We start from the raw sequence: 25,697 nt of genomic DNA, 5'->3' as shown, positions 1-25,697 counted from the left end.
ATGGCCGCCCACTTTTGGGTGAAAAAAAAAAGATCATTCATGGATAGTATATGTATTTTTTTACAACATATATTCTTACAACATATTGGGTCGTATATGTATTTTTTTTTTCCCACTCATGGAATTTAATAATATTATAAAAAGCTCAAATATTAAAGCTCTACGATGCGATTTATGAAGTTTGTAAAATTAGAGAAAATAATAATATCGGTACCAAATGGGGCAATAAATAGACATCGTTGGAGCGTCACCTACAACTCACTCTTGCGTTTCCTCTTCTCGATTGGAGAACACAAACCCGAAGAAGGTGAAATACATCTTATCTTTATTTTAATATGTTTTATTTAACATTTTTTAATTAAATTTATTTCTCAAATATCTATTTTAAAGTACTTATTATATGATTTTCGTGGGGAACTAGGATACCCATAATTATTTTTTTAAATAGAATTTTAATTTAACACGAGGATTATAATTTAATCTACAGAAAAATTCTCGAGCTGTTGTTCATCAAATTTCCATTTATTTTTGTCAAGTTCTGGGTTGTGGGTATCTATCTAATTGATAGAAATGATAAGTTGTTGCCAAAAATTGAATAACATGAAAATTAGAATAAAAATCGTTACTAGTGTGATAGTTTGATCGGTTTGATTTATATAAAGGACAAAAATTAGAGCAGCGTTTCTTATTCAAACCCACAAAAAATCTGGAAAAAAAACATATTATTTTTTATTAAGTTATTGTAAAGATGGTTTTCAATAATAGAGGGCTCAAAAGTCAAAAGCAAAAGTAAAAATGGTAGGAAAAAGTATAAGTAAACAAACAATAAAGTAGAAGTTAAAAAAAAAAACTTTTTTTACTTTCTCCATTTGTTTGCTCATGGACTAATCTTAAATTGTCCAAGTACCGCGACATATCACTTTTTTACAGATCTGAAATCGTAGACTCATATTGGTTTTTCATCCCTCTTCTCGATACTGGTTCCTTGTGTTCCATGAAACATTATGAAGCAGTTGTGTGTTGTTTTCATGTCGTTTGAAGATCAAAAATGGCTGCGATGTCGAAAAAGATGGGAGCTTATGGCGGCGGCGGGGGGAGTGGATGGGACGATGGAGCTTACCTCGGGATAAGAAAGGTGTTCGTCGGACGAGATTTCACGCGCATAACTTACGTCAAGTTCGAGTACGACAATGGAGACAGATTCGAAACACGTGATCATGGGAAAATCCAGCAACAACCTCAAGAGGTGATAATATACAACTCCCATCACGACTATGAACATTTGGATAGACAGGGCTTGATTATTCAATTCAGCGGAATATGTTACGAGAAACCCTAATCCTAAACCCTATACCCTCGCAGTTTGCGCTCGACTATCCGAACGAATACATCACATCGGTGGAGGGAACGTACAGAAATGTCAAAATCTGTGGTGGTACGGACGTTGTTACGTCCCTTGCCTTCAAAACATCAAAGGGGAGAACCTCTCCGAGGTTCGGCTCTGATGTCGGCACAAGATTTGTAATTGAAGACAAAGGTCGTAGAATTGTCGGGTTCCATGGACGAACAGGAAACGCTCTCGATTCTCTCGGCGCTTATTTCGCCCGAGTTTCATCGATCTCGTATCCTATCAAAGAACTGGATGCACAAGGTGGCAATGGAGGAGATCTCTGGGATGACGACACCTACGACGGTGTAAGAAAAGTTTATGTCGGAAGAAATGATCATTGCGTGACTTACGTTAAGTTCGACTATGATAAGGGCGGTCTATTGGAATCGCGTGATCATGGGAGGAGGGCCCAATCACCGATAGAGGTCTTTCCCTGCTTCTATACTTTGAAACTTTTCATATAGTTTGATTTTTATGTACTTGATTTGCTTATATATATGACCACCTTTCTCTCTACGTGGAAAATTATTGCAGTTCGTGCTTGATTACCCGGAAGAGTATATCACATCTGTGGAGGGAACTTACAGCTTCGTTGGCCATTTTGGCAATACGATTGTTACGTCACTTAGCCTCAAAACGTCTAAACAAAGAGCTTCTCCATTGGTCGGAATCGTGACGGGTACGAAATTTGTACTCGAGGACAAGGGGGGGAAACTTATCGGGTTCCATGGACGTTCCGGCCATGCCCTTGACGCCCTCGGAGCTTATTTCGTGCCGAGTTCCTTAACTCCTCCTTACAAATCGCACGCGAAGGGTGGAAGTGGTGGGAATGCTTGGGATGATGGCACCCATGACGGTATAAGGAAAGTTTACGCCGGGCGGAACAATTCGGATATATCCTATGTTAAGTTCGAGTACGACAAGGCTGGAAAATTTCAAGCCCATGATCATGGAAAGATAGTGCAACAACCTATCGAGGTAGGCGATTTCATGCTCATACAATTCAAAGTTTTGTATATAGTTTGAATTTCCGTTTGATTATATGTGTTGACAAGCATTTCTTTTATTGGAATATGTTGCAGTTTGCGCTTGATTACCCGAACGAACATATCACGGAAGTGGAAGGAACCTTCCGCAACGTTGTAACGTCGCTTAGTTTCAAAACATCTAAGAAGAGGACATCTCCTACGTTTGGTGTTGTGTCCGGTACGAAATTTGTGCTCGAAGGGAAAGGAAGCAGAATCGTCGGCTTCCATGGTCGGGCGGGCGATGCCGTCGACTCTCTCGGAGCATATTTTGGTCCGATAATATCTCGATCCAAGAAACTTGAAGCGCATGGCGGAAACGTAGGGACTGCATGGGATGACGGTCCACATGACGGTGTGAGGAAGATATACGTCGGACAAGGCGATTCGGGTGTAGTTTTCGTCAAGTTTGTGTACGATAAGGGCGAGAAAGTTGTAGCCGGGGACGATCACGGGAAGAAGACGCTCCTCGGAACAGAAGAGGTCATTTCGTTTATCATTTATAACCCAAGTTTCAATTCAAATTATCGTCCCTAACATGCGTTCTTGTTCCGATTTGGCAATCTTTTTTCAGTTCGAGCTCGATTATCCGGACGAGTACATCACATCGGTTATAGGGCGTTACGACAAAATCGCGGGAATTCAAGGCGAGATCATAACGGTGCTTAGGTTCAAGACGAACAAGCGAACGTCCCCGCCGTTCGGGCTCGATGCCGGGACGGAGTTCGTGCTCGAGGAGAAAGGTAGCAAAATCGTGGGGTTCCATGGAAAAGCGAGCGACGTTGTTCATCAAGTCGGAGTTCACGTCTTGCCGATCTCCAACTGATCAAAGCTCTCTCGTCGCAGAGACGAGATCAGTGTCCGTGTCTAACTACGCACACTGCCGAATAAGTTTGAATAAGTGTGTCGTGGAGTTGTGTTGTTGCTCTGTTTCTCATCTTCTTATGTTGTTGACCTGCTTTTCGGTGTCGTTCTTTGTTTGGTCGATGAGGGTTGCATTGTATATCGGTTATTAATCGAACCGAATAAGAGTGTATTAGGGTTTCTTACGTTTTTATTGTATTCCTCCCCGTCTCTCAGACTCCCGGGGGACCTTCTTCATCGCCGTCCGACTCACCTTCTTTCTGCTGCCCACTGTCTGTGGATTCCTCACGCTCGGCCCTTGATTCCGATTTGTCGTTCTACTCTCTTCCTCAGTTGATTGGATTTGATTGAGGACTCTCTCTCCAGCAATCTACGTGGGTTGCTCTCCCTGCTTCTGCTTCTAGTTCATCATCTTTTGCTGCTTCCATCAGGAAGTTCATTCAGCATCCGTGTGCCCACGGATACCCAGATATCTTGCTTGGTTCTTGCTGGCCGGGCACTTGAGTCCAGGTATCAAATTTTGATACCCGAGCCCTTAGGGTACGAGTCTGGGTACCCTGTACGTATTCTCTGCGTATCTCACCCGTACCCACTCCTACCTTGAACCCTGCAACATTTGTAACTTGGTCTCTCACAGCTTTTTTTTTTTTTTAATTCTGAATTCTATTTCTCTTCTTCCGGATTTTCATAACAAAAATATTTGAATATATTAGATAAATTATAAAGAATAGAGGAAATAAAAAAAATATTAAAAAACTAAAATTAAATAACAAAACATATAGAGATTATCACACCAAAAAAACCAAAAAAACAGTGATAGTCTTGGTATTTTAAAAAAGTATAGCACATAAAAATTATTTATTTTTATAAAATATTTTGCTAATTTCGTTTGTTTTTTTATATATATATATTGGGAACTTACCCCCAATAAAATATTGACCATAATAAAGGCCACGATAACGCTAGCATGCAAGTACTGGTTTGACTTTATCGATATGCAATTAATTATATTTGAAAAAAATTATATCATTTAAGAGCAATTTAGATTTATCTCTAGAGACATGCGAGACATTAAATACGCAAACAACACTCAGGAAAAAAAATAAACGATTAATAATACAGGATTTAAACTAAGGGAAATACAATTTGAATATATGCTTTTAATTATCGAAAGTCTCCGTGTGTTTATTTTAACATAAAGGATAAATAATACAATTTTAACAAAAAAAGTTCAATTATAAAATACAATTTGAACATAAAGGATAAATAATACAAATTGAAGGTGAAGGATAAACAATCATCCGAGATGGTCGGATAATAGACACCGAAGTACCAAACAATAGTAGCATTTCCGTCACGTGTAAAATGAATGTAACGGCTTTGACATCGGTCCAAGAGTTTACTTGTCACGTCGGTCCAAAATGTTATAGATTCATGCAGGATAATCAGATTAATTTGCTGAATTTAAAATGTTAGAGTTTATTATATGGTTGAAAAATAAAATAAAAAAAAATGTTTTGAATTTAGAGGGAATAGATGTTTACATTTGTGAAACTAGAATATTTGGATTGTAATTTTCAATCAATTAAACTAGATGAATACGAAATTTTTTAATTCGTGTTTTATATCAATTTGAGAGAATATTCATCTTAATTTATTTCTGAGCGAATACGTTCTCAAGATAAACAATTGAAAATATACATATATCTTGTTGAAATAAATAGTTTAATTAATTTTTTAAGTTATTATTGATTATATAGTGTCATATATATACATACGTTCGAACCCTTCTCATTACGATACGTTGGATTCGTCCTCGTATCACTCATACCTAAACAATCTGTTAAAAAACGTTTATTATTCATTTCACGTCGGCAATCAATTTCAACTCTCATCAATATCCAGAATATAACACTTAACCTACATAATTTATTATATCCTAGCCTCGTGATTTTTGTTAAAATAACGTATGATTCAATTTTCTACAAAATCAGTTACAATGGAAATGTAGTACGAGAAAAGTATATGAAATTTAATATATTCAATATTAAAGTTTTTCTATTCAACTACTCATGTTTTTATCTTAAAAAGATATACAATCGAAAATTATTTTAATTAGAAAAAAAATATAAAAATTATACAGTGGTTATTGTTCCGTCATATACTGAAAAATTGTAGTATAATTTTTTTCTTATCCTACATAATTTATTTTATATCCTAATTACCTCCTGATTGTTGTTAAAATGACACGCGATTTCAATTTTCTACATAATCAGTTACAAGAAAAAAGTAATACATGAAAAGTGTATGAAATTAAATTAATCAATATTAAAATTTTCTATTCAACTACTCATGTTTTTATCTTAAAAAGATATACAATCGGTCATAATTTTAACATGAAAAATGGTAAAAATTAGTAGAAAGGATAAAATAATTTTAAAAATTTTATAAAAAGAAGGTAGGTAACACACGAAGAGTACATGAAATTAATTACATTTAATATTAAAATTTCTATGCAACTGCCAGCTACTGCTGTCGTCAAAATACAAACAGATGGTCATGATTTTAACAAAAAAAATATAAAATTTTTTTGAAGAGATAAAATAAATTTTAAAATGGTGAGAGGAAAAATAATTAAATGAGAGAAGCAAAGTTAAAGAATAGTTCTTTTTATATTTTCTATATTAAAATATTTTAGATCATAAATAGTAGACTTAAAATTATTTTAAATAATTTTACAAAGTAGATTATAAATATAACAAACATAAATGGCAAACATTTTCTGGTTCGTCAATCCGGACAGAATTAAACAATTTGTACGAAAATTTATAATTTGCAGAAATTCTACTTTTCGATATTTAAAAATATTTTCCACAAATACCAAAATCATAATCACGTCTATTGTAAGAAACTAAAACAAGAAATTGAAAGATCAAATAACCAGTAGCTCATATCAATACTTACCATATTAATTAACAATAATTTCACAAATACAAATCATAACCTAAAATTATATATGAAAAATACGTATATTCAGACATTTGAATTGTGAAAATTAGATATTTCGAAGAAATGCATAAAACATTTTTATTTCCTAAATGAAAATAGCGTGGGGAAAGCAATGGAAGCAACCAAAAAATGGAGGTCAATAAATACATGCCAATTCCACATCCATTATCACGACCACAAATCTCTCACCCCTTCTCCCTCTCAATAGAAGGAGCTCACAAACTCAGGTATCGTCTCTCTCACTTTCTCCCTTAAGTTTTTCAAGTGTTAATTTACATATATTTATTACATAATATAATATTATGTAATTATATATTCTTTGTTTTGACACTTAAATCATTAGTTAATATTACTATTATCATAAAATTATTCTTCGTTTCTCTTTGTTTCTTAAATGAGATTTGCGAATTATATGGCAGCTAATAAAAGTTCCGAAGTTATAAAATGTTTGAGAAAATAAACCTATAGATTTTTTTCCGAGCCCAAAATAATGAATATTTTTCAACCACTTCCCTACTTTTACATTGATTTTTGTTGCCGTGCTAAAAAAAGTTAATAATAATAATAATAATTATTATTATTATTATTATTATTATTATTATTATTATTATTTCTTTTAGTCTACTTTCGACTTTTGAGTAGTCCATTTCAGTATAAACGTTATTTTAGAGATTATTTTTTAATAAAAGGTTAAATTAATTTATAAAAGAATGTTTATAACAGATCGAGCCGTAGCTGTCTACATCGAAATACCATGTTCCAAAAGAAAGCCAAGAACACTAGTGAATACTAGGGTGGATGTTTTGAGAAACGGTTTGGTTTTTGGACGTGAATGGATCGGTTCATTTTTTTTGGTTTTGCGAAAATATGTACCAATCGGTTTTTATATTATACATGGGTAGAGATTCTCTTTTATTAAAAAAAAGATAGATTTTCTTTAAAAATATTCGGTTTTTCGGTCCGTTTTGGTCCGGTTTCAAAGAACAAAACCGAAACGACCACCCTTAGTGAATACAAAATAGGTTTGCTACCCAAGTTTGGGTGGCCTAGTGGTGAGAGAATATGCAAAGGATATTTTCACCCTGGGTTCAAATCCAAGCATGGGAAGAGGCATTCGCCTGGGTTTCTCCGGTCCTCTGGTAAATGTAGTCGGGTCAAAGACTCGGTGAACTTCCGGATTATTCAAAAAAAAAAAAGCTTGCTAGTTCGTGCAGTGTCGGGGTGGAATACTTTCCGATAGGAGAACCAATCTGAAAGAATTGAGCGGTTTTCCTTGACAATGGTAGAAGTATTAATAAAAAAATTATTTTTTGTTTTAAAATAATTATCATTTTAGATTTTCTAAGAGATTTTTAATAAAAATTTCAATTTTATCTTTAATTAAAATTAGTAAATTTCAATAGAGTATTAATTTGGATATTTTTTAATAAGGGTATATATGATTTTTTTTAAAAAAAATTTAAAAAGTGTGAAACGATAATTATAATGAAAGGGAGTATGGAAGAGCAATAATTTAAAGAAGATGCACATGCAAAGTAAATAAAGTAACGAAAGAAAGTAGGGCCCAGAAAAAGGGGAAGGACGACACAGGATATGGTTTCATCAATTTCAACCCTACAGTTAAAGTTCACCTTTTTATCCGCCTCGTCTTTCCCTTCGGACAGCCACAAACATGGATTAACTACAAACTGAAACCGAATCGAATTATCATGGATTAACTTTTTCGTTATTAATTTTTAAAATTCGAAATAAATCGAATCCGAGTTTGATTCCGTTCATCCAACGTTAAACACCATTATATTATAATTGTTCGTTTTTTTTTCCACAGAACCATCATGATTTAAATCTTGAGATATATAACAATTAAAGTCCCGAAATAATTTGTATTAATCACGTTTTTATTTTATGTTTTAGATAATTAGAAACTACATCGAAAATGGCACAAAAGGTGGAAGCGCAAGGAGGCAGAGGAGGAAAGCAATGGGACGATGGATCCGAACACGACGGTGTGACGAAGATTCACATAGAAGTTGGTCGCAAAGGCATTCAACACATCAAGTTCGATTATGTCCGAAACGGACAACTCAAAGAAGGATCGGTCCACGGTCTCAAACGTAACAGAGTTCAAACGGTGATTAACGTTTTTATTTAATACGTATTGCGGCGATTAGTGAATCCAATTCTGACGTTAATCATAGGATTTAAAAGCTAAATATACTCGTATAGTCTTATAACATTGATGCTACGTATACGTATATGTATTCAATCGTATGCCTTTTGGGTTTCGCAGTTTGAGATTAACCATCCTGATGAATATCTCGTATCCGTGGATGGTACGTACTATGATGACAACGGTATCATTCAATCGCTACGGTTCAAGACCAACAAGAACACTACCGATGTCTTCGGATACGACGTGGATGATGGTACTTCGTTTTCAATTGAAGCCAAGGACAAGAAGATTGTCGGGTTTCATGGGTTTGCTGGTAACGATCTCAATTCGCTTGGAGCATATTTCGTACCGAGTTCATCGTCCTCGCCCGGTTCGTCTCTGTCTCCTCCGTTGAAATCGGAAGCGAAAGGTGGTAACGGAGGAGAATCATGGGACGATGGTGCTCATGATGGTGTAAGAAAAGTGTTGGTCGGACAAGGCGATTCTTCTGTCGTGTATGTCAAGTTCGAGTACGAGAAAGGTGGCGAAATCGTAGCTCGTGATCATGGCAAGAGGACTCTACTAGAGCCCGAAGAGGTCGTTGCCCATTTCTAAACCCTCCTCGTATTCATGGAATACATGATCATAATCTTGATTTTCGGACATTATTGCAGTTTGTGCTTGGACAAGACGAGTACATCTCGTCGGTGGAGGTTTACTACGAGAAAGTATATGGCAGTTCGAGCGAAGTCATCATGGCTCTGATCTTCAAAACGTCAAAGGGAAGAACCTCTCAGCCATTCGGTATAGTGTCCGGCACAAAAGCCGTGCTCGACGGCAAAGGTGGCAAACTCCTAGGGTTCCATGGACGAGCGGGCGAAGCTCTTAACGCCATTGGAGCGTATTTTGCTGCTTCGGCCGCTTCTTCTCTGTCCCCCGCCAAGAAAATCGAAGCTCAAGGCGGCGATCTGGGAGATTCATGGGACGACGGCGTTCACGACGGCGTTAGGAAAGTGCACGTCGGGCAAGGTGATTCCAGTGTCGTGTACGTTAAGTTTGAGTACGACAAGGGCTCAAAGCTCGTGGTCGGAGCGGGTCATGGAAAGAAAACGCTTCTTGAGCCTGAAACGGTTGATGTTCTTTAAACTAACTTAAGTCTTTCATTCCTAACATTCTTTGAAATATTATTTCTGAACTGAATGTTTTGCAGTTTGAGCTCAACTATCCAAGTGAATACATCACGGCGGTAGAGGGCTACTACGATAAAATCTATGGAATCAAAGCTCCCGTCATTACCTCGCTTAGGTTCAAGACGAACAAGCGGACTTCTCCACCGTTTGGGATCGAGGCCGGTACGAAATTCGTGCTTGGAGAGAACGGTAGCAAAATCGTCGGCTTCCATGGGAAAGCAGGCGATGAACTTCACAAGATTGGTGTTCACGTTGTGCCAACCGGCTTCACCAAGCCTTTAGGGAAGTGGATTAAGGTACAGTCATTCCACAATTTTCACTTCTTGCCAACTAACCTAAGGAAAATCGAAACATATCAGGTTTCAATCTCTGTCAATGATCGTAATCCGATCCAGTTACAAAAGCCAAAATCATTGTTTCAAGAATTTGGTAAAATGTTTTTTTTTTGGGATTCAACAGATGAAGCAACAAGGAAGGGGTCCAGCGGAGAGAAGCTCACACGTCATAGCCGTGGTGGGAGACAAAATGTACTCATTCGGCGGCGAGTTCCGGCCAAACACTCCCATCGACAGCCACATCTATGTCTTCGATCTCAAGACTCAGATATGGTCAATCGCTCCGGCCACCGGCGACATTCCCCACATCACCTGCATCGGCGCCTGCATGGTCTCCCTCGGTCCCACCCTCTACCTCTTCGGCGGCCGCGATGGCAAACGCAACTACTCCGGCTTCTACTCTTACAACACACTCACGAACGAGTGGAAGCTACTAACCCCCGTGGGTGAGGGGCCCGCGTCTCGGAGCTACCACTCCATGATCGCTGATGACAAGAACGTCTACTTATTTGGCGGCGTCAGCGCTAAAGAGCGGGTCAAGACCCTTGAAGCTTACAACGTCGGGGAAGGGAGATGGGTCCAGTTCCCGACCCCTGGCGAGCCCTGTAAAGCACGAGGGGCTCCGGGACTGGTCGTGGTGAAAGGGAAGATATGGGTTGTATACGGATGTTGCGGGGAAGAAATGGACGATGTCCATTTCTTCGATCCCGTCCAAGGGAAATGGACCATGGTCGACACGAAAGGAGAGAAACCATCACCAAGAAGCGTTTTTGCCACTGCGGTCGTGGGGCGATACATCGTTATATTCGGGGGCGAGATAGAGATGGACCCGAAGCCGCATATCGGACCGGGGAAATTCGACGGGGATACTTTCGCGTTGGACACGGAGACCTACGAGTGGAAGAAACTCGACGCATGGGTCGATGGAACGCACGAGGAGCGTCCGGGGCCGCGTGGTTGGAGCGCGTTTGCGTCTGCGTCCATCGACGGGCGTGACGGCCTGCTGATGTACGGAGGCAACACTCCGACCAACGACCGCGTCAGCGATATCTTCTTCTTCAGTCCTAATCTCTGAGCTGATTAGTATGCCGATGCAATATACAATATGGTTTTCTGTTTCCAGTTAGTAATTCAATAAAGTTGCGGTCGTTAAAGACACGCATCTGGTTTGTGTGGTTATGATTGATTTCTTGTTTGTCTATTTTGTGGTTTGATTTATGATTGAAATTTTTTAAAAAAATTAAGTCTACAGTTCCATTTAATTAATTTTTAATTTTGTGAAAACGTAATTCAATGATTTTTTAACTTAAATCGATTCGATCCTATTCAATGATAGAACGATTCGAGTTGATTATATCAATTAAAAATTATAAATAGACAATAATCAAATTAAAAATTTGGTTATGTTATAATCATAAAATTCGGTCGGTGTTGTCCCATTATAACCAACAATAAATCAACAAACATAATAACAATGTGGCATTTCACGATGTTGGACTTTTTCAAAGAAAATAAAAACAGTGTATTTAGAAATTGATAACAGTATTTGTAAAAAAAACTGTTTTATTATATATGTATGTATTTCATGATATTGAAATTTTAATATATATATATATATGCACATACACATATTTGGATTAAAATAAACAATTGAACCGATCAGAAAAATAATCGATCAGCCGATTTTATAAGGATAATAACTCAGTCGAATTAAATCCAATCTGTCGTAAAAAAACAAACGGAATTAAATCCCATCCGATTTTATTTGATTTTATTCTTTTTAAAAAGGAACAGTTGGTCAACCTACTAGATAGATAAGATCGATCATCTTAAAAATGTTCCCAATTGATCAAATTTAATTTTGAAATTTATATTTTTCAAATAGATTATGAAAATAAAATAAATTCTGGCAAACTAATTCGTACGAACCTTTTCAATTCACCAGATTTATCATAGTTTCTCGTTTTATTCGAATGATTTTAAAATGGATTATAAAAATAATTATTTTTCTATATATATTTTTAAATTTAAAAGTCTGCCATAGAGTTTAATCAAACAAGGGATACCTATAATGCACTTGAATGATTAAAGTCTTTTAATCCAACACAAACTTTCAAACCTACTCTTGAAATTAATATTATTATTATTATTATTATTATTATTATTATTATTATTATTATTATTATTATTATTATTCAATGATCCGAATCAAATAAGAATATGGAGGTACAGATGCGCATGATTATGTGGGTCCATATGTCCCACTGAAAAAATCAATAACAATAAAATACTAACCTTTTGCACAACTCTGTAGCACATTAATTTTAATTTTCAATTTCATATTCTTAGTATTTTATTTTCTTAACAATATAAAAAAGGACGCATACCAAATTCCAAGAATCATGGTCAATGATCCGCGAATTAAATGTCGATCCAACGCTATCTTTTAATCAATTTTTAAAAGCCAGTTTTTTAATATTTAATAGTATAAAATAGGTCAACGGAAACAAAAATTGACTCTAAATGATCTTGTAAATTCTTTTCGCGGTTATTAGCGACTGGTTTAGTAATCTGTTTATCATTTTATAGTATACTGACCGAATATTAATTCACCAACCATGAAAATCAAATTCATACCGACAAAATATCGCCACGTATTGAACCTCATAAACCTAACATCATCATCTCGAGAATTAAAAAGTGAAAATGATAAAACAAAATCTACAATTAAATGTAAATATAAACCACAACCAATCAACACCAATATTTTAATGAGTTATTGCCCATATAATTGTATTATGTGACGTTAGCCTCGTGAAACACGACATGAAACAGTAGAGAGAGACCCAATAAATACACATGCAGTATCCTCCCTATGCATCACCACACTCGTAACTCTCTCTCTCTCTCTCTCTCTATCTCGATCGATTTCAGATTCAGGGACTCAGAGGTAAGCTTTCTCTCTCTAGAATCAGAGTCATAAGCTTTCTCTCTCATCATATCAGTATATTTTTGTCTATGATTAATGAGAAAAATTAAAGTGGACTTGTTATATATACTGTATAGTGCATACAAATCGTTACTATTAATAAGGGTGTTACGGTCCTTTTACCAAACGCGGTTCTTCTGTTTCATAGTATGGAGACAGTAAAGATTCTGGTTAGGATCTATGAACTCGTGAAACACGTGTTGATTCTTCTGAAATAGTTTGTAACTTTTTCAGTTCATTTTCGAAAGATGCCGACGTTGTCCGAAAAGTTGGGAGCTCAGGGTGGCAATGGAGGAAACGAGTGGGATGATGGTGTCTACCATGGTGTAAGGAAAGTGTACGTCGGACGAGACCTTTCTCGCATCACGTATATCAAGTTCGAGTACGACAAAGGCGGCGAATTCGAAACACGTGAACACGGGAACATACAACAGGAGCCGAAAGAGGTTTCTTCCCATTTCTATTCTTGGAAACTATATCCATAATCCTAGGTTTGCGGCTTCTATTTATGTCAATAGTAGTTACTAATTCTTGAAAACGTATCAATTCCAGTTCGTGCTTGACTATCCGAACGAATACATCACGTCGGTGGAGGGGACATACAACAAAACCCGACTTCTTGGCACTGACGTCATTACATCTCTTACCTTCAAAACGTCCGACGGGAGAATCTCCCAGACCTTTGGAGTGGTTTCTGGTACGAAATTCGCACTCGAGGACAAAGGTCGCAAACTTGTCGGATTCCACGGGAGGGCGGAGGAAGCGATCGATGCGATCGGAGCTTATTTTTCACCGATTTTCTCTACTTCGTATCCTGTTTATAGGTTGGGAATCCGAGGCGGTAGCGGAGGAAATTCTTGGGACGATGGAGTTTACGGGGGCGTGAGAAAAGTTTGCGTCGGAAGAGATTTATCTCGCGTGACTTATGTCAAGTTCGAGTACGGCAAGGGCGGGGTATTTGAGGAACGTGAACATGGGAAGATAGCTCAAGAACCAAAAGAGGTCCTTTTTATATTTGATATATCGAAAAAAATAATAATATATACTTAGTTACATATCCTAAAACTATATATTATTTGATTCGATATTGTCGCAGTTTGCGCTTGATTACCCGGACGAATACATCACAGCCGTGGAGGGAACCTACAAGCCGATTCTTCTCCTCGGCCCTGATTTCGTTACGTCGCTTACCTTCAAAACGTCCAAGGGGAGGACCTCTCCGACGTACGGAACTGCGTTGGGCACGAAGTTCGTACTCGAGGACCAAGGTCGCAAGCTCGTTGGGTTCCACGGACGGGAAGGCGATGCTATCGATGCTCTCGGAGCTTATTTCCTGCCAATTTCCTCGCCCTTGTCGTCTGTTTATCAATTGGAAGCGCAAGGCGGGAACGGAGGAATTCCTTGGGATGACGATGTTTATGGCGGTGTGAGAAAAGTGTACGTTGGACGAGATAATTCCTGTATAACGTACGTCAAGTTCGAGTATGATAGGGATGGTAAACTCGAAGCTCGTGACCATGGGAAGAAACAGGAACATCTACATGAGGTCCATTCTCAATCTATACTATATATATCAAACTTCTATATATATACATTGCATTTTGTGTGGCTATATTCATTTCATTTTTTTTTATTTCTGAAAAAAAAAATGTTGCAGTTTGTGATTGATTATCCGAATGAATACATCACATCGGTGGAAGGAACATACAACAAGGTTAGTCTCTTCGGCAGCGAAGTCGTCACGTCGCTTACCTTCAAGACATCCGCCGGAAGAGCCTCTCTGACGTTCGGAAACGCAAGCGGCGGTAGTAACTTTCTGCTCGAGGTGGAAGGTCTCGGACTCGTCGGATTCCATGGGCGGGCAAGCGACGCTCTCACTGCCCTTGGAGCGTATTTCGCTCCCTTGGTTCCTGCCAAGAAACTTCAGGCGCAGGGCGGAGATGGAGGATCATCATGGGACGATGGCGTATATGACGGTGTGAGGAAGATATATGTCGGGCAAGGAGATTTCGGCGTGGCCTTTGTCAAGTTTCGATACGATAAGGGCTCGAATGAGGTAGCCGGAGACGATCACGGGAAAAAGTCACTTCTTGGAACAGAGGAGGTCAGTTTCCTTCAACTATACTATCCGCTCAATAAAATGTGTTCTTGATCCGATCGATCCACCGGCTTTTTTGCAGTTCGAGCTCGATTATCCGGACGAATACATCACATCGGTGGAGGGATGCTACGATAAGATATTCGGAACTGAAGCCGAAGTTATTACAATGCTTAGGTTCAAGACAAACAAACGGACATCTCAGCCGTTCGGACTAGAAGCAGGAACGAGGTTCGTGCTCGAGGAGAAAGACAGCAAAATCGTCGGATTCCATGGCAAAGCGAGCGATGTCGTTCATCAGGTCGGAGTTCATGTCATGCCGATCGCCAACTGATCTAAAGACAGAAGCTGTGTCCAAGTCGACTAAGTTTGTGTTTGAATAAGGTTGTGTGTTTCCTGCTTTTGATTTATGCTCTTTACGTTTACATAATAATTAATCAAATTTATGTGAAATTACGTTATCTACAAAGTGAATGGAAAGTAAAACCTAGAAAAAATAAACCCATAAAATAATGAAAGGATAACATGAAAAAAATAGAGTAATGGACTAATATTAAAGTCAGATGAAAATTTTTAAGATATTAATATATGATTTGAATTATGTTCAAAAGGCCGTATAACATCCTATCAAGATTATCATTGATCGTGAACCGACTTTTTATATTTATGGGAGAATCTATATAAAACTACTTAACCGGGCTTTTATCAAAAATACCCCTATTATGCTACAAAGACTTCAAGGCATACCCCTGCAAAAATAAAAAAAAAAAGTTAGTTCAAAACATACCCTTATAATTATGTTATTCCCATAATACCCATTGACGTGGGTCCCAATGACAGAAACAGAAGAGAGAGAAAACAGTTTTCGGTTCCCTATGAAAAAATTTAAATATTTTAAAATTTTTAAAACTCCCTCCGCCACAAAAAGTTAAATTTTTCGCGTGAATTTTAAAATTTTTCGGTGTGACCAGTGTGACCAGTGTGCCCAAGTGACCAGTGTGACTAGTGTGACCAGTGTGACCAGTGTGACCAAAACTAAATTTTGAACGGCGTGACCAGTGTGACCAAAACTAAATTTTGAACGGTGTGACCAGTATGATCAAAATTAAATTTTGAACGGTGTGACCAATGTGACTAGTGTAACTAGTGTGACCAATATGACTAATATGACTAGTGTGACCAAAACTAAATTTTGAACGGTGTGACCAGTGTGACCAGTGTGACCAATGTGACTAGTGTGACCAGTGTGATCAAAATTAAATTTTAGACGGTGTAACCAATGTAACGTACCTTTGTCAATCTGTTCCATTATTGCTCCAAACATTTATTTGGCATTAAATATACGCTTCTTGCATTTCTTCGACGGATTTGCTATGCATCTATCTCATTTTCATGAAAAAAAATACACGATTCACTCTAAAAATCATAAAACTCAAACCCAAAACACAAAGTTTATGCATCGAACCAATCTCTTGTATTAATGAACTTACCTTCAGTTTTTGTCATTTGTTCTGTCTTAGACCGACCCAAGAAGAAGATATGAGGTCGTCGGTGAGGATATGCTCAACGAAATAACCATTTTTCGTTTGTTTTTCTATGTATAAAAATGAAATGAGAAGAGAGAAAATGAAAGAGTTGAGAGAAATATAAGAGTAGAGAGAGAAAGTTAAGAAAGAAATGAAGAGTTATCAAAGAATGAAAACGAGAGAGATGAATTCAAAATGAAGAGAGGAATATCACGTTACTTTTGTGAGAGGGTTAATTATGTCTTTTGTTCCTTTTATTTTTTTTTCCAAAATTTTAGGGTTTTGGAGGGTAGTCCGTGAAGTCTATGTAGCAAAGTAAGGGTATTTGTGCTATATTGCCTACTTAACCTGTAAAAATAAAAAACTACACGGATGTATGAATTCTAAAGCTCTTAAATAAATAAAGATAAAAAAAATTGCCGGCATCTGACGTGGCTCTTGGCACCTCCACCAATGGTGCCATGTCAGCTAAGTCACTGCCACCTATTTTTGACACTTCAATAAATTCAGGAATCGGTTTGGTCAGATTTCGGTTTTTAAAATCCGGGGACGGTATGAAATTTATATATAACACGGTTTATAGGGATAAAAAACGCATACCGCATATATTAAAATCATTAGCTCTGCCGCGGTTAAAACTTTGACATCGTCCCCTTCCTCCGTTAGAAACAAAATTCCTCCATTTCCGTCGTGGAAGCTGTACCCCATCGCGAGATTCCTCCATTGACGACCAAGCTTTTTCCCGCCAAAGGAGTGATTTCGAGTTCGAAGGTAAGTTTCGGTTTCAAATGCGAGGGGTTATAGGGGATTAGGGCTCATGAATTTAGGGTTCTAGGGTTGTAAAAAAAATCATAATTTTTAGGGTTTGTGCTCGCGAGTCGCGATGCTTGTTTCGGATTGTGCCCGAGAAGTTTGTGCTGGTCTTATTTGAAATCGACGAGTTTTCGTTTCGACTTGTTTCGGTTTCCTGAAGTGTTGAATTTTTAAAATTGTTAAGAGCTCTAATTTCGGTTTATTTGAGTGATAGAATTTGTTATTATCGAGTATGTGTTGTTGTTAATGTTTAGAAATTTTGGAGTTCATAAATATGTGACATATTTTTACAATTTTATGGTTTTATACAGGATTCTCCTCTTATTATTTCAATAACTAGACTTTACTTAGAGAAATTTTTTGTAGTACTTTTTATAACAAACAAAACAAAATTTCCAGTGTCAATGGTGTCCAAGTTATCTGCGAGGCCGAGAGAGTGGAGCAAATGGCTCCATAAGGCAACGATGTCTACTTCTGAAAAGCTCGGAGAACAAGGTGGTCCAGGAGGAACTACTTGGGATGATGGTTCATTTGGTGGTGTAAGAAAAGTGTATGTCGGAGAAGGTGATAACGGTGTAACGTATGTGAAGTTTGAGTACGATAAAGGTGGAAAACTTGAAGTACGTGAGCATGGGGAGAAGAAGACAGAACGATTAAAAGAGGTCACTTCTACCCTTATGCTCTACAACTACAAGCTACACCATTCTACCATTTTTCCTCAACTTGCAATATTTTGATTGCTTATTTTTTAATGAATTCTTTCAGTTTGTTCTTGACTATCCGAACGAATATATCACGATGATACACGGAACCTGTGGCAAAGTCCCTCAACATGGATTTCCGATCGTTACATCACTTACCCTTTATAACATCAAAGCAAAGAACCTCTTCACCAGCTGGATCTGCGATTGGCTCCCGTTTTGTACTCGGGAAGGAGGGTGGAAAACTTGTTGGCTTTCATGGACGTTCTGCTGCTGCTTTAGATGCACTTGGAGCGTACTTTGCTCCATTCTTCCCTACAAAGAAACTGCAAGCTCAAGACAAAGTGCCCGAACAAGGTGGTCCTGGTGGATTTGTATGGGATGATGGTTCATTTGATGGCGTAAGAAAAGTGTATGTTGGAGAAGGTGATAACGGTGTAACATATGTTAAGTTTGAGTATGATAAAGGTGGAAAGCTTGAAGTACGTGAGCATGGGGGAGAAGAAAACAGAACGATTAAAAGAGGTCACTTCTACCCTTATGCTCTACAAGCTACATCATTCTACCATTTTTCCTCAACTTGCAATATTTTGATTGCTTATGAGGCCCTATCTTTATTTATTTTTTATGATTTCTTTCAGTTTGTTCTTGACTATCCGGACGAATATATCACAATGATACACGGAACCTGTGGTAAAGTCCCTCAACATGGACTTCCGATCGTTACATCACTTACCTTCATAACATCAAAGCAAAGAACCTCTTCACCAGCTGGATCTGTGATTGGCTCCCGTTTTTCACTCGGGAAGGAGGGTGGAAAACTCATTGGCTTTCATGGACGTTCTGCCGCTGCTTTAGATGCTCTTGGAGCGTATTTGCTCCATTCTTCCCTTCAAAGAAACCGCAAGTTCAAGACAAAGTGCCAGAACAAGGTGGTCCTGGTGGATTTGTGTGGGATGATGGTTCATTTGATGGTGTAAGAAAAGTGTATATTGGAAAAGGTGATGGTGGTATAACATATGCGAAGTTTGAGTATGACGAGGGTGGAAAGCTTGAAGTACGTGAGCATGTGGAGAACAAATCGCAACAATTGAAAGAGGTATTCTGTTTTTAGGCTTCTATAGCTACAACCCTTGCACTATTTTTGTTGATTGCTTTTATCATTTCTTTCAGTTTGAGCTTGACTATCCAGACGAATATATCACCATGGTAGAGGGAACCTTCCGCAAAGTTCCTCAACATGGACTCCCAATCATTACTTCACTTATCTTCAAGACATCGAAGCAAAGAACCTCTCCACCAGCTGGGAATGTGGCTGGCACACGTTTTGTCCTCGAGAAGGACAGTGAAAAGATCGTTGGCTTTCATGGACGTTCTGCTGCTGCTCTAGATGCTCTTGGAGTGTATTTTGCACCACTCTCCCCTGCACAGCAACCACAAGATCAAGAGAAAGTGGAAGCACAAGGAGGAAAGGGAGGCAAAGAATGGGATGATGGAGGAGACCATGATGGTGTAACAAAGATATTTGTCGGAATTGGTCGTGGTGGCCTTCAATACATCAAGTTTGATTATGTACAACTAAACGAAGGTCCAATACATGGAACGAAGGAAAGGACATTCACACAGCCGGTACGAAAGAGAATACTACTACTATGTTCTTTCACTTCATTGTATTTCCTCCAACATCCATTCTTTTCCATTATGTTGTAGTTTGAACTATTGATATTGTAATTTCAGTTTCATGAAGTTTCACTGTTTATGCAGTTTGAAATTACCCATCCCGATGAGTATATCGTGTCCGTGGAGGGTTACTACGATGATTCTGGCATCATTCAGGGTCTTCGATTCAAAACCAATAAGAGGACTTCTGATATCATTGGATATGGAGATGATGGTACTAAATTTATACTTGAAGTCAAGGATAAGAAGATTGTCGGGTTTCATGGGTACGCTGATAAGAATCTTAATTCTCTTGGAGCTTATTTTGTACCAATCTCCTCCTCCTCCTCACCATTGTCGCCTCCAAATAAAGTTGGAGCCCAAGGTGGTAAAGGAGGGAACACATTTGATGATGGTGCTTTCGACAGCGTAAGAAAAGTGTATGTTGGTCAAGGTGATATTGGTGTGTCGTATGTGAAGTTCCACTATGACAACAGCGGAAACTCAGAAACACGTGATCACGGGAAGAAGACGCTACTTGGGACTGAGGATGTATAGTTTCTGCTTCTGCGTTCAATGTTAAATTGTATGGCTTTCGTTAATATTAATACGTAGAGTTGTTCACATATTCTCGATTTTTTGCAGTTTGTGCTTGAATATCCAGATGAATATATTACATCAGTGGAGGGAACCTACGACAAAATCTATGGCAGTGACAGCGAAGTCATTACCTCCCTTACCTTCAAAACATCCAAAGGGAGAACCTCTCAACCATTTGGAATTGTAGCTGGAATTTCTTTCACACTTGATGGCAAAGGCGGAAAACTTCTCGGGTTCCATGGCCAGGTTGGCGAAGATCTTTATGCTCTTGGAGCATATTTCGCTCCGACCAGCACTCCATTGATTCCCCCCAAGAAACTTGAAGCGAAAGGTGGAGAGGCAGGGAATCTATGGGATGACGGTGTGAAAAAGTTACTTGTAGGTCAAGGCGATATCGGTATATCGTTTGTCAAGTTTGCATACGTGAATGGCACAGAAACAGTGGTTGGAGATGGCCGTGGGAAGAAATAGCTGCTCGGAACAGAGGATGTGATTTCCATTTCTCTATCTCACAACTTGAGTTTTATTTATTCATTACTACTCTCCATACACTGTCTGGATTCTTGATTTACTTGCGGTTTCTTGTTCTGACCCACAAATTTTCTCAGTTCGAAGTTGACCATCTGAACGAATAAGAAGACATCCCCACCATTTGGGAGGTGTTACATCACGTCGGTGGAGGGAACCTACGACAAAATCTACGGAAGCCCCAGCTGAAGTTGTTACCATGCTTAGGTTCAAGACGAACAAGAAAACATCCCCACCATTTGGGATCGAAGCCGGCGAGAAGTTCGTGTTCGAGGAGAAAGATCAGAGTCGTCGGGTTCCATGGAAAAGCCGGCAACATGATTCATCAAGTTGGAGTCCATATCGCTCCAATCTCCAACTGAGAACTCTCTTCATCAGCACCATAAAAGCGGTTCCTGCTCTTTCTTTTCTCCTTGTACTGTTCTGTTTGTGCTCTCTGTCTAAATGTGATATAACGTGTTGTTGATGTCCTCTTCATGTAATGTTCTCTATCTGAATAAAGGGGTTGCTTTGTTCAATATGTCCTAATCATCTGAATATTCGACTCACCACCATCGCTCTTATGTAAAGAAACCCTAAATCTTGCGGCTTTCATATCAGAAACCAAAAGGTATACGTATATATGTATATATAGAGAGATCCAACAAAGATGAAACATGCTTTTATTTAAGAGTGGATATAGAAACCGTTCATCATGAGAAGTGGGAAACACAACACATCTCAGGGAAACAACAAGCCAACAAACAGAAACCACCATCAGTTTATTCATAACTTAAAAGACAGGCCTTCATCCATCCGTAGCTGCATGCGTTCGGATCGCGAAAGGTATCAGTTGGTGATCGGAGCCACGTGGACTCCGACTTTGTGGAGCTGCTCGCCCGCCTGTCCATGGAACCCGACGATTTTGCTGCCGCTCTCCTCGAGCACGAACTTCGTACCGGACTCCATCCCAAACGGCTGCGACGTTCGCTTGTTCGTCTTGAACCTCAGCGCGGTAATTGTGGGAGCTTTGATTCCAAAGACTTTCTCGTAGTAGCCCTCTACCGCCATGATGTATTCGCTTGGATAGTCCAGCTCGAACTACAAAATTATTCAATTCAGAAATAATATTTCAAAGAGTGTCAGGAATGATGGTAGTGATCAAAGAACACCAACCGTTTCAGGCTCAAGAAGCGTTTTCTTGCCATGACCAGCTCCGACCACGAGGTTTGAGCCCTTGTCGTACTCAAACTTAACGTACACGACACTGGAATCGCCTTGCCCCACGTGCACTTTCCTAACGCCGTCATGAGCTCCGTCGTCCCATAAATCTCCAAAATCGCCGCCTTGAGCTTCGATTTTCTTGGCGGGGGCCAGAGAAGAAGCGGCCGTAGCGGAGAAATACGCCCCAATGGCGTTAAGAACTTCGCCCGCTCGTCCATGGAACCCTAGGAGTTTGCCACCTTTGCCGTCGAGCACAGCTTTTGTGCCGGACACTATACCGAATGGCTGAGAGGTTCTTCCCTTTGACGTTTTGAAGATTAGAGCCATGATGACGTCGCTCGGAGTGCCATATACTTTCTCGTAGTAAACCTCCACCGACGTGATGTACTCGTCATGTCCGAGCACAAACTGCAATAATGATGTCCGAATATCAAGATTACGAGAATGTAATCGATGAATATGAGGAGGGTTTAGAAATGGGCAACGACCTCTTCGGGCTCTAGTAGAGTCTTCTTGCCATGATCACGAGCCACGATTTCGCCACCTTTCTCGTACTCGAACTTGACATAGACAACAGAAGAATCGCCTTGTCCGACCAACACTTTTCTCACACCATCATGGGCGCCATCGTCCCATGATTCTCCTCCGTTACCACCTTTAGCTTCCAATTTCAACGGAGCAGACGAACCGGGCGAGGACGATGAAATGGGTACGAAATACGCTCCAAGCGAATTGAGTTCGTTGCCAGCAGATCCGTGAAACCCGGCAACCTTCTTGTCCTTAGCTTCGATTGAAAATGAAGTACCCTCGTTGTATCCGAAGATATCGGAAGTGTTCTTGTTGGTCTTAAACCGAAGTGATTGAATAACACCGCTGTCATCGTGCGTACCATCCACGGATACGAGATATTCATCGGGATGGTTAATCTCAAACTGCATGAACGGGCCAAACATTAGGGATTTGTTCGTAATCCGAATTAATTAATTAATTAATTAATTAAAAGGTTAATCACCGTTTGAACTCGGTTACGTTTGAGACCGTGGACGGATCCTTCTTTGATTTGTCCGTTCTGTACATAATCGAACTTGATGTGCTGAATGCCATTCCGACCAACTTCGACATGGATCTTCGTCACACCGTCGTGTTCGGATCCATCGTCCCACTGGTTTCCTCCTTTGCCTCCTTGTGCTTCCACCTTTTGTGCCATTTTCGATGTTTCTAATTATCTAAAACATACAATAAACGTGATTAATTACAAATTATTTCGGAATTTTGTTATGTAACTCAAGATTTAAATCATTACTATCGTTTCGTACCAATATAATAATAATAACTGTTAGGTGAAAAACTAGGGTAAATTAACTTAAAGGGAATTGGTGAAAACATATCCCCTCCTCCTTTTTTATTCTATGGGACACACTTTCTCATTATTTTATTCCTAATAATATTATATTATTCAACACTTCGGAACTCAGAAATATTAACATTGAAAATAAATTATAAAAATACCAGAAAAAAAAAAGAAACATCTAGAAAATGCACAGGCGACTTAAATTCTTACCAAATAGATAATCAAAAGTGGCATTTAAGACAGATGAGATTTCATTTTTCATAATGTTTTCAGAAATCTAATGTCGAAAAAACGATGAACGAGAGAGAGAGGGAACCTGAGTGCTGTGAGTCTGTGACCAAGAGAGAGAAGGCGATGAGAGATGGGCAACTATGAGTCTGGTATTAATAGAACTCATTTATTTAAATAATTTTTCATTTATTTAAAAGTTTATAAGACGAAAATATAATAATAATAATGGCCATGATAAAATAAATATTTTTATTTTAGTACCAAACTCGAAAAGCAGTTCCACCACGTGTACAACGAGTGTAACTAACGACTTCATGGATTATTAACCCAAGTTTTCTTAAAAGTTGCATGAAAAATGGTTAGAAAATTTGCTCGTAAAGAAGGAAAACGTTCACAAAGTCCACATTTTTCTTAAAAATTTAAATCTATATATTTCTATAATATATTGTTTAAAATGATGCTAGTATTTTGTTCAAAATGATTTCATTCTTTCATCTATTCTATTTATTTAAAGTTTTAATTACTCGTCTCTCTCTCTCTCTATATATATATATATATTGTCAACAGTTTTTATTTGTATTTATATTCATTGGACGGATAATTAAAAAATAATCACATATTGCAAAAAAAAAATAAAAATAAATGATCATGTACAGATCAAATATTTATAAATCCGATTTCCCAATATTTACATTCACGCATAGTTTTACGGATATAACGTTATAATAATTATCATCTCCTATTGGTGGAAAAATTATTATAAATTTTCTAAGATAATTTTCCGTATTTAACGTATTGTTCTAAACCACGAAAAAATAACGTGTAAGATAATTTGATGTATTTTCGCACATTTTACAAAGGTCCGAAAAAGCATAACCTCTGTGATAACAGTGGGCCCACTAAATGTTTGAAGTTTGGGTGAAAAATTAAACTAAACCAAAGAAAATAAACTTTATTTGGAGATGGTGACATTTACTTTTATTTTTGTCCTCAATTATTTATTTACTTTTTCTGAGATGGTTATTATTATTATTGAGTATTTATGTATTGTTTTAAATTCACAATAAATAATTATTAATACTGTTAGCTTCTTTTTATTATTTTAAATTCAAAGACTAACGATGCCAACAAAAAAAAACTTATATTCCAAAGTGTGCCAAAATGTGAATTATATATATATAATTATGTATACCTTTAAGTAGATACAAATGAGTATATGTGAATGATATATTTTCGAATATTTTTTTGTTATCCCTTTAGATAGAAAAAGAATCTAAGAAATCGGATAATTTATCCTCATAAATTCACATCTTTAGTATTTTCTTTGATTGACGGATCCTACTAACAAATTCATTTTTGAGGATAGAATATTATATAAAAAAACATTTATCTTTTATTCTAAAATTCTGTAAAATTTCTAACAAAAATAATTAATATGAACTTCCAATTTTTTAAAAAATATATTCTAATATTTAGTTGTGAACATGTGACTGCCATTTCGCTCCCAATTCCTTTTTTATCGCTTAAAAAGGACAAAGTGCTAATAATAGAAAAATATTCGAATATTTGGTTAATAATAGAAAAACTAAACCGGTTTGAATCTATTAACACGTAATTGTAATCGAACCAAATCTGATTGAATAGTTGTTATATTTCTAAAATCGGTGAATAATGAAACTGAATTCGAACTCAAACGAATAAAAAATAATCGAGAAAACAAAGATTTTTTCAAAAACGAATATTTTTATTAATAAATATTGAAACAAATTGAATCGAAAATGATATATAATGGAATTCAATATAAAAGCGGAATAGTTATAATTTTTTAAAATCGAAATAGCAGAAAACATAAATCGAAATCATCAACCTTATTAAAGCCTTAAAATTATTACAAATCATAATTTAAAAAATCATGGGCTTTATCTTTTTTCGAAATTGCGGAGAAAAAAGAAAATGTCGAATGGGCCAGGCCCATCATAACAAAATTTCACCGAGCGATGAGATGCATGTTGCTCGATCGAATTATAATAAAC

At 37.7% G+C, this 25,697-nt stretch overlaps 6 protein-coding genes across 7 annotated transcripts; 5 read left to right on the top strand and 1 right to left on the bottom strand.

The window, feature by feature from the left end:
• The first annotated feature begins 204 nt into the window (after positions 1–204).
• Positions 205–3,518, top strand: LOC104817953 (jacalin-related lectin 23-like). The gene is made up of 6 exons (XM_010547354.2): positions 205–307; positions 1,042–1,246; positions 1,363–1,815; positions 1,925–2,368; positions 2,473–2,898; positions 2,990–3,518. The coding sequence occupies exons 2-6, from the start codon at positions 1,049–1,051 to the stop codon at positions 3,239–3,241; spliced, it is 1,773 nt and encodes a 590-aa protein (XP_010545656.1). The 5' UTR covers positions 205–307; positions 1,042–1,048; the 3' UTR covers positions 3,242–3,518.
• A 2,903-nt stretch (positions 3,519–6,421) lies between these two features.
• Positions 6,422–11,166, top strand: LOC104817954 (nitrile-specifier protein 2-like). The gene is made up of 6 exons (XM_010547356.2): positions 6,422–6,515; positions 8,203–8,419; positions 8,579–9,037; positions 9,115–9,570; positions 9,651–9,926; positions 10,090–11,166. Exons 2-6 carry the CDS (start codon positions 8,225–8,227, stop codon positions 11,038–11,040), a joined length of 2,337 nt encoding a protein of 778 aa, XP_010545658.1. The 5' UTR covers positions 6,422–6,515; positions 8,203–8,224; the 3' UTR covers positions 11,041–11,166.
• A 1,668-nt stretch (positions 11,167–12,834) lies between these two features.
• LOC104817955 (jacalin-related lectin 23) lies at positions 12,835–15,513 on the top strand. The gene is made up of 6 exons (XM_010547357.1): positions 12,835–12,915; positions 13,189–13,400; positions 13,507–13,956; positions 14,051–14,500; positions 14,612–15,058; positions 15,135–15,513. The coding sequence occupies exons 2-6, from the start codon at positions 13,203–13,205 to the stop codon at positions 15,384–15,386; spliced, it is 1,797 nt and encodes a 598-aa protein (XP_010545659.1). The 5' UTR covers positions 12,835–12,915; positions 13,189–13,202; the 3' UTR covers positions 15,387–15,513.
• A 1,681-nt stretch (positions 15,514–17,194) lies between these two features.
• LOC104817952 (myrosinase-binding protein 2-like) lies at positions 17,195–21,071 on the top strand. Of its 2 annotated transcripts, XM_019203011.1 has the most exons (7): positions 17,195–17,349; positions 17,791–18,053; positions 18,734–19,191; positions 19,266–19,721; positions 19,857–20,303; positions 20,397–20,840; positions 20,960–21,071. In XM_019203011.1, the coding sequence occupies exons 4-6, from the start codon at positions 19,299–19,301 to the stop codon at positions 20,820–20,822; spliced, it is 1,296 nt and encodes a 431-aa protein (XP_019058556.1). In that variant the 5' UTR covers positions 17,195–17,349; positions 17,791–18,053; positions 18,734–19,191; positions 19,266–19,298; the 3' UTR covers positions 20,823–20,840; positions 20,960–21,071. The 2 variants fall into 2 exon arrangements, with proteins under 2 accessions (XP_019058556.1, XP_019058555.1); XM_019203010.1 differs by having other exon boundaries at positions 20,397–21,071.
• LOC104818131 (myrosinase-binding protein 2-like) lies at positions 17,796–19,072 on the top strand. Its single transcript, XM_010547587.1, has 3 exons — positions 17,796–18,011; positions 18,326–18,574; positions 18,734–19,072. The coding sequence occupies exons 1-3, from the start codon at positions 17,796–17,798 to the stop codon at positions 19,070–19,072; spliced, it is 804 nt and encodes a 267-aa protein (XP_010545889.1).
• Positions 21,072–21,524: 453 nt separating the features above from the next.
• LOC104817951 (myrosinase-binding protein 1-like) lies at positions 21,525–23,839 on the bottom strand. The gene is made up of 5 exons (XM_010547353.1): positions 23,750–23,839; positions 23,095–23,308; positions 22,571–23,014; positions 22,035–22,490; positions 21,525–21,959 (listed from the first exon to the last, which is right to left on the bottom strand). The coding sequence occupies exons 2-5, from the start codon at positions 23,287–23,289 to the stop codon at positions 21,708–21,710; spliced, it is 1,347 nt and encodes a 448-aa protein (XP_010545655.1). The 5' UTR covers positions 23,290–23,308; positions 23,750–23,839; the 3' UTR covers positions 21,525–21,707.
• Positions 23,840–25,697: the final 1,858 nt, after the last annotated feature.

This window comes from Tarenaya hassleriana, unplaced genomic scaffold, assembly GCF_000463585.1.
Source record: "Tarenaya hassleriana unplaced genomic scaffold, ASM46358v1 Cleome28, whole genome shotgun sequence".
NCBI classification, from domain to species: domain Eukaryota; kingdom Viridiplantae; phylum Streptophyta; class Magnoliopsida; order Brassicales; family Cleomaceae; genus Tarenaya; species Tarenaya hassleriana.
This window is presented reverse-complemented; position numbering and strand designations above follow the sequence as displayed.

What these genes read in the sequence shown, in the direction of transcription:
- LOC104817954 (XM_010547356.2), top strand. Translation starts at nt 8,225, where the DNA reads ATGGCACAAAAGGTGGAAGCGCAAGGAGGCAGAGGAGGAAAGCAATGG. An exon ending in CTCTACTAGAGCCCGAAGAG is followed by an intron (nt 9,038 to 9,114) that starts GTCGTTGCCCAT and finishes ACATTATTGCAG; the next exon opens with TTTGTGCTTGGACAAGACGA. An exon ending in CGCTTCTTGAGCCTGAAACG is followed by an intron (nt 9,571 to 9,650) that starts GTTGATGTTCTT and finishes AATGTTTTGCAG; the next exon opens with TTTGAGCTCAACTATCCAAG.
- LOC104817953 (XM_010547354.2), top strand. Translation starts at nt 1,049, where the DNA reads ATGGCTGCGATGTCGAAAAAGATGGGAGCTTATGGCGGCGGCGGGGGG. An exon ending in TCCAGCAACAACCTCAAGAG is followed by an intron (nt 1,247 to 1,362) that starts GTGATAATATAC and finishes ATACCCTCGCAG; the next exon opens with TTTGCGCTCGACTATCCGAA. An exon ending in CGCTCCTCGGAACAGAAGAG is followed by an intron (nt 2,899 to 2,989) that starts GTCATTTCGTTT and finishes ATCTTTTTTCAG; the next exon opens with TTCGAGCTCGATTATCCGGA.
- LOC104817955 (XM_010547357.1), top strand. Translation starts at nt 13,203, where the DNA reads ATGCCGACGTTGTCCGAAAAGTTGGGAGCTCAGGGTGGCAATGGAGGA. An exon ending in TACAACAGGAGCCGAAAGAG is followed by an intron (nt 13,401 to 13,506) that starts GTTTCTTCCCAT and finishes TATCAATTCCAG; the next exon opens with TTCGTGCTTGACTATCCGAA. An exon ending in TAGCTCAAGAACCAAAAGAG is followed by an intron (nt 13,957 to 14,050) that starts GTCCTTTTTATA and finishes ATATTGTCGCAG; the next exon opens with TTTGCGCTTGATTACCCGGA.
- LOC104818131 (XM_010547587.1), top strand. Translation starts at nt 17,796, where the DNA reads ATGGTGTCCAAGTTATCTGCGAGGCCGAGAGAGTGGAGCAAATGGCTC. An exon ending in ATAAAGGTGGAAAACTTGAA is followed by an intron (nt 18,012 to 18,325) that starts GTACGTGAGCAT and finishes GTACTCGGGAAG; the next exon opens with GAGGGTGGAAAACTTGTTGG. An exon ending in ATAAAGGTGGAAAGCTTGAA is followed by an intron (nt 18,575 to 18,733) that starts GTACGTGAGCAT and finishes GATTTCTTTCAG; the next exon opens with TTTGTTCTTGACTATCCGGA.
- LOC104817951 (XM_010547353.1), bottom strand. Translation starts at nt 23,289, where the DNA reads ATGGCACAAAAGGTGGAAGCACAAGGAGGCAAAGGAGGAAACCAGTGG. An exon ending in CTCTACTAGAGCCCGAAGAG is followed by an intron (nt 22,491 to 22,570) that starts GTCGTTGCCCAT and finishes TCATTATTGCAG; the next exon opens with TTTGTGCTCGGACATGACGA. An exon ending in CGCTTCTTGAGCCTGAAACG is followed by an intron (nt 21,960 to 22,034) that starts GTTGGTGTTCTT and finishes ATAATTTTGTAG; the next exon opens with TTCGAGCTGGACTATCCAAG.
- LOC104817952 (XM_019203011.1), top strand. Translation starts at nt 19,299, where the DNA reads ATGGTAGAGGGAACCTTCCGCAAAGTTCCTCAACATGGACTCCCAATC. An exon ending in AAAGGACATTCACACAGCCG is followed by an intron (nt 19,722 to 19,856) that starts GTACGAAAGAGA and finishes CTGTTTATGCAG; the next exon opens with TTTGAAATTACCCATCCCGA. An exon ending in CGCTACTTGGGACTGAGGAT is followed by an intron (nt 20,304 to 20,396) that starts GTATAGTTTCTG and finishes GATTTTTTGCAG; the next exon opens with TTTGTGCTTGAATATCCAGA.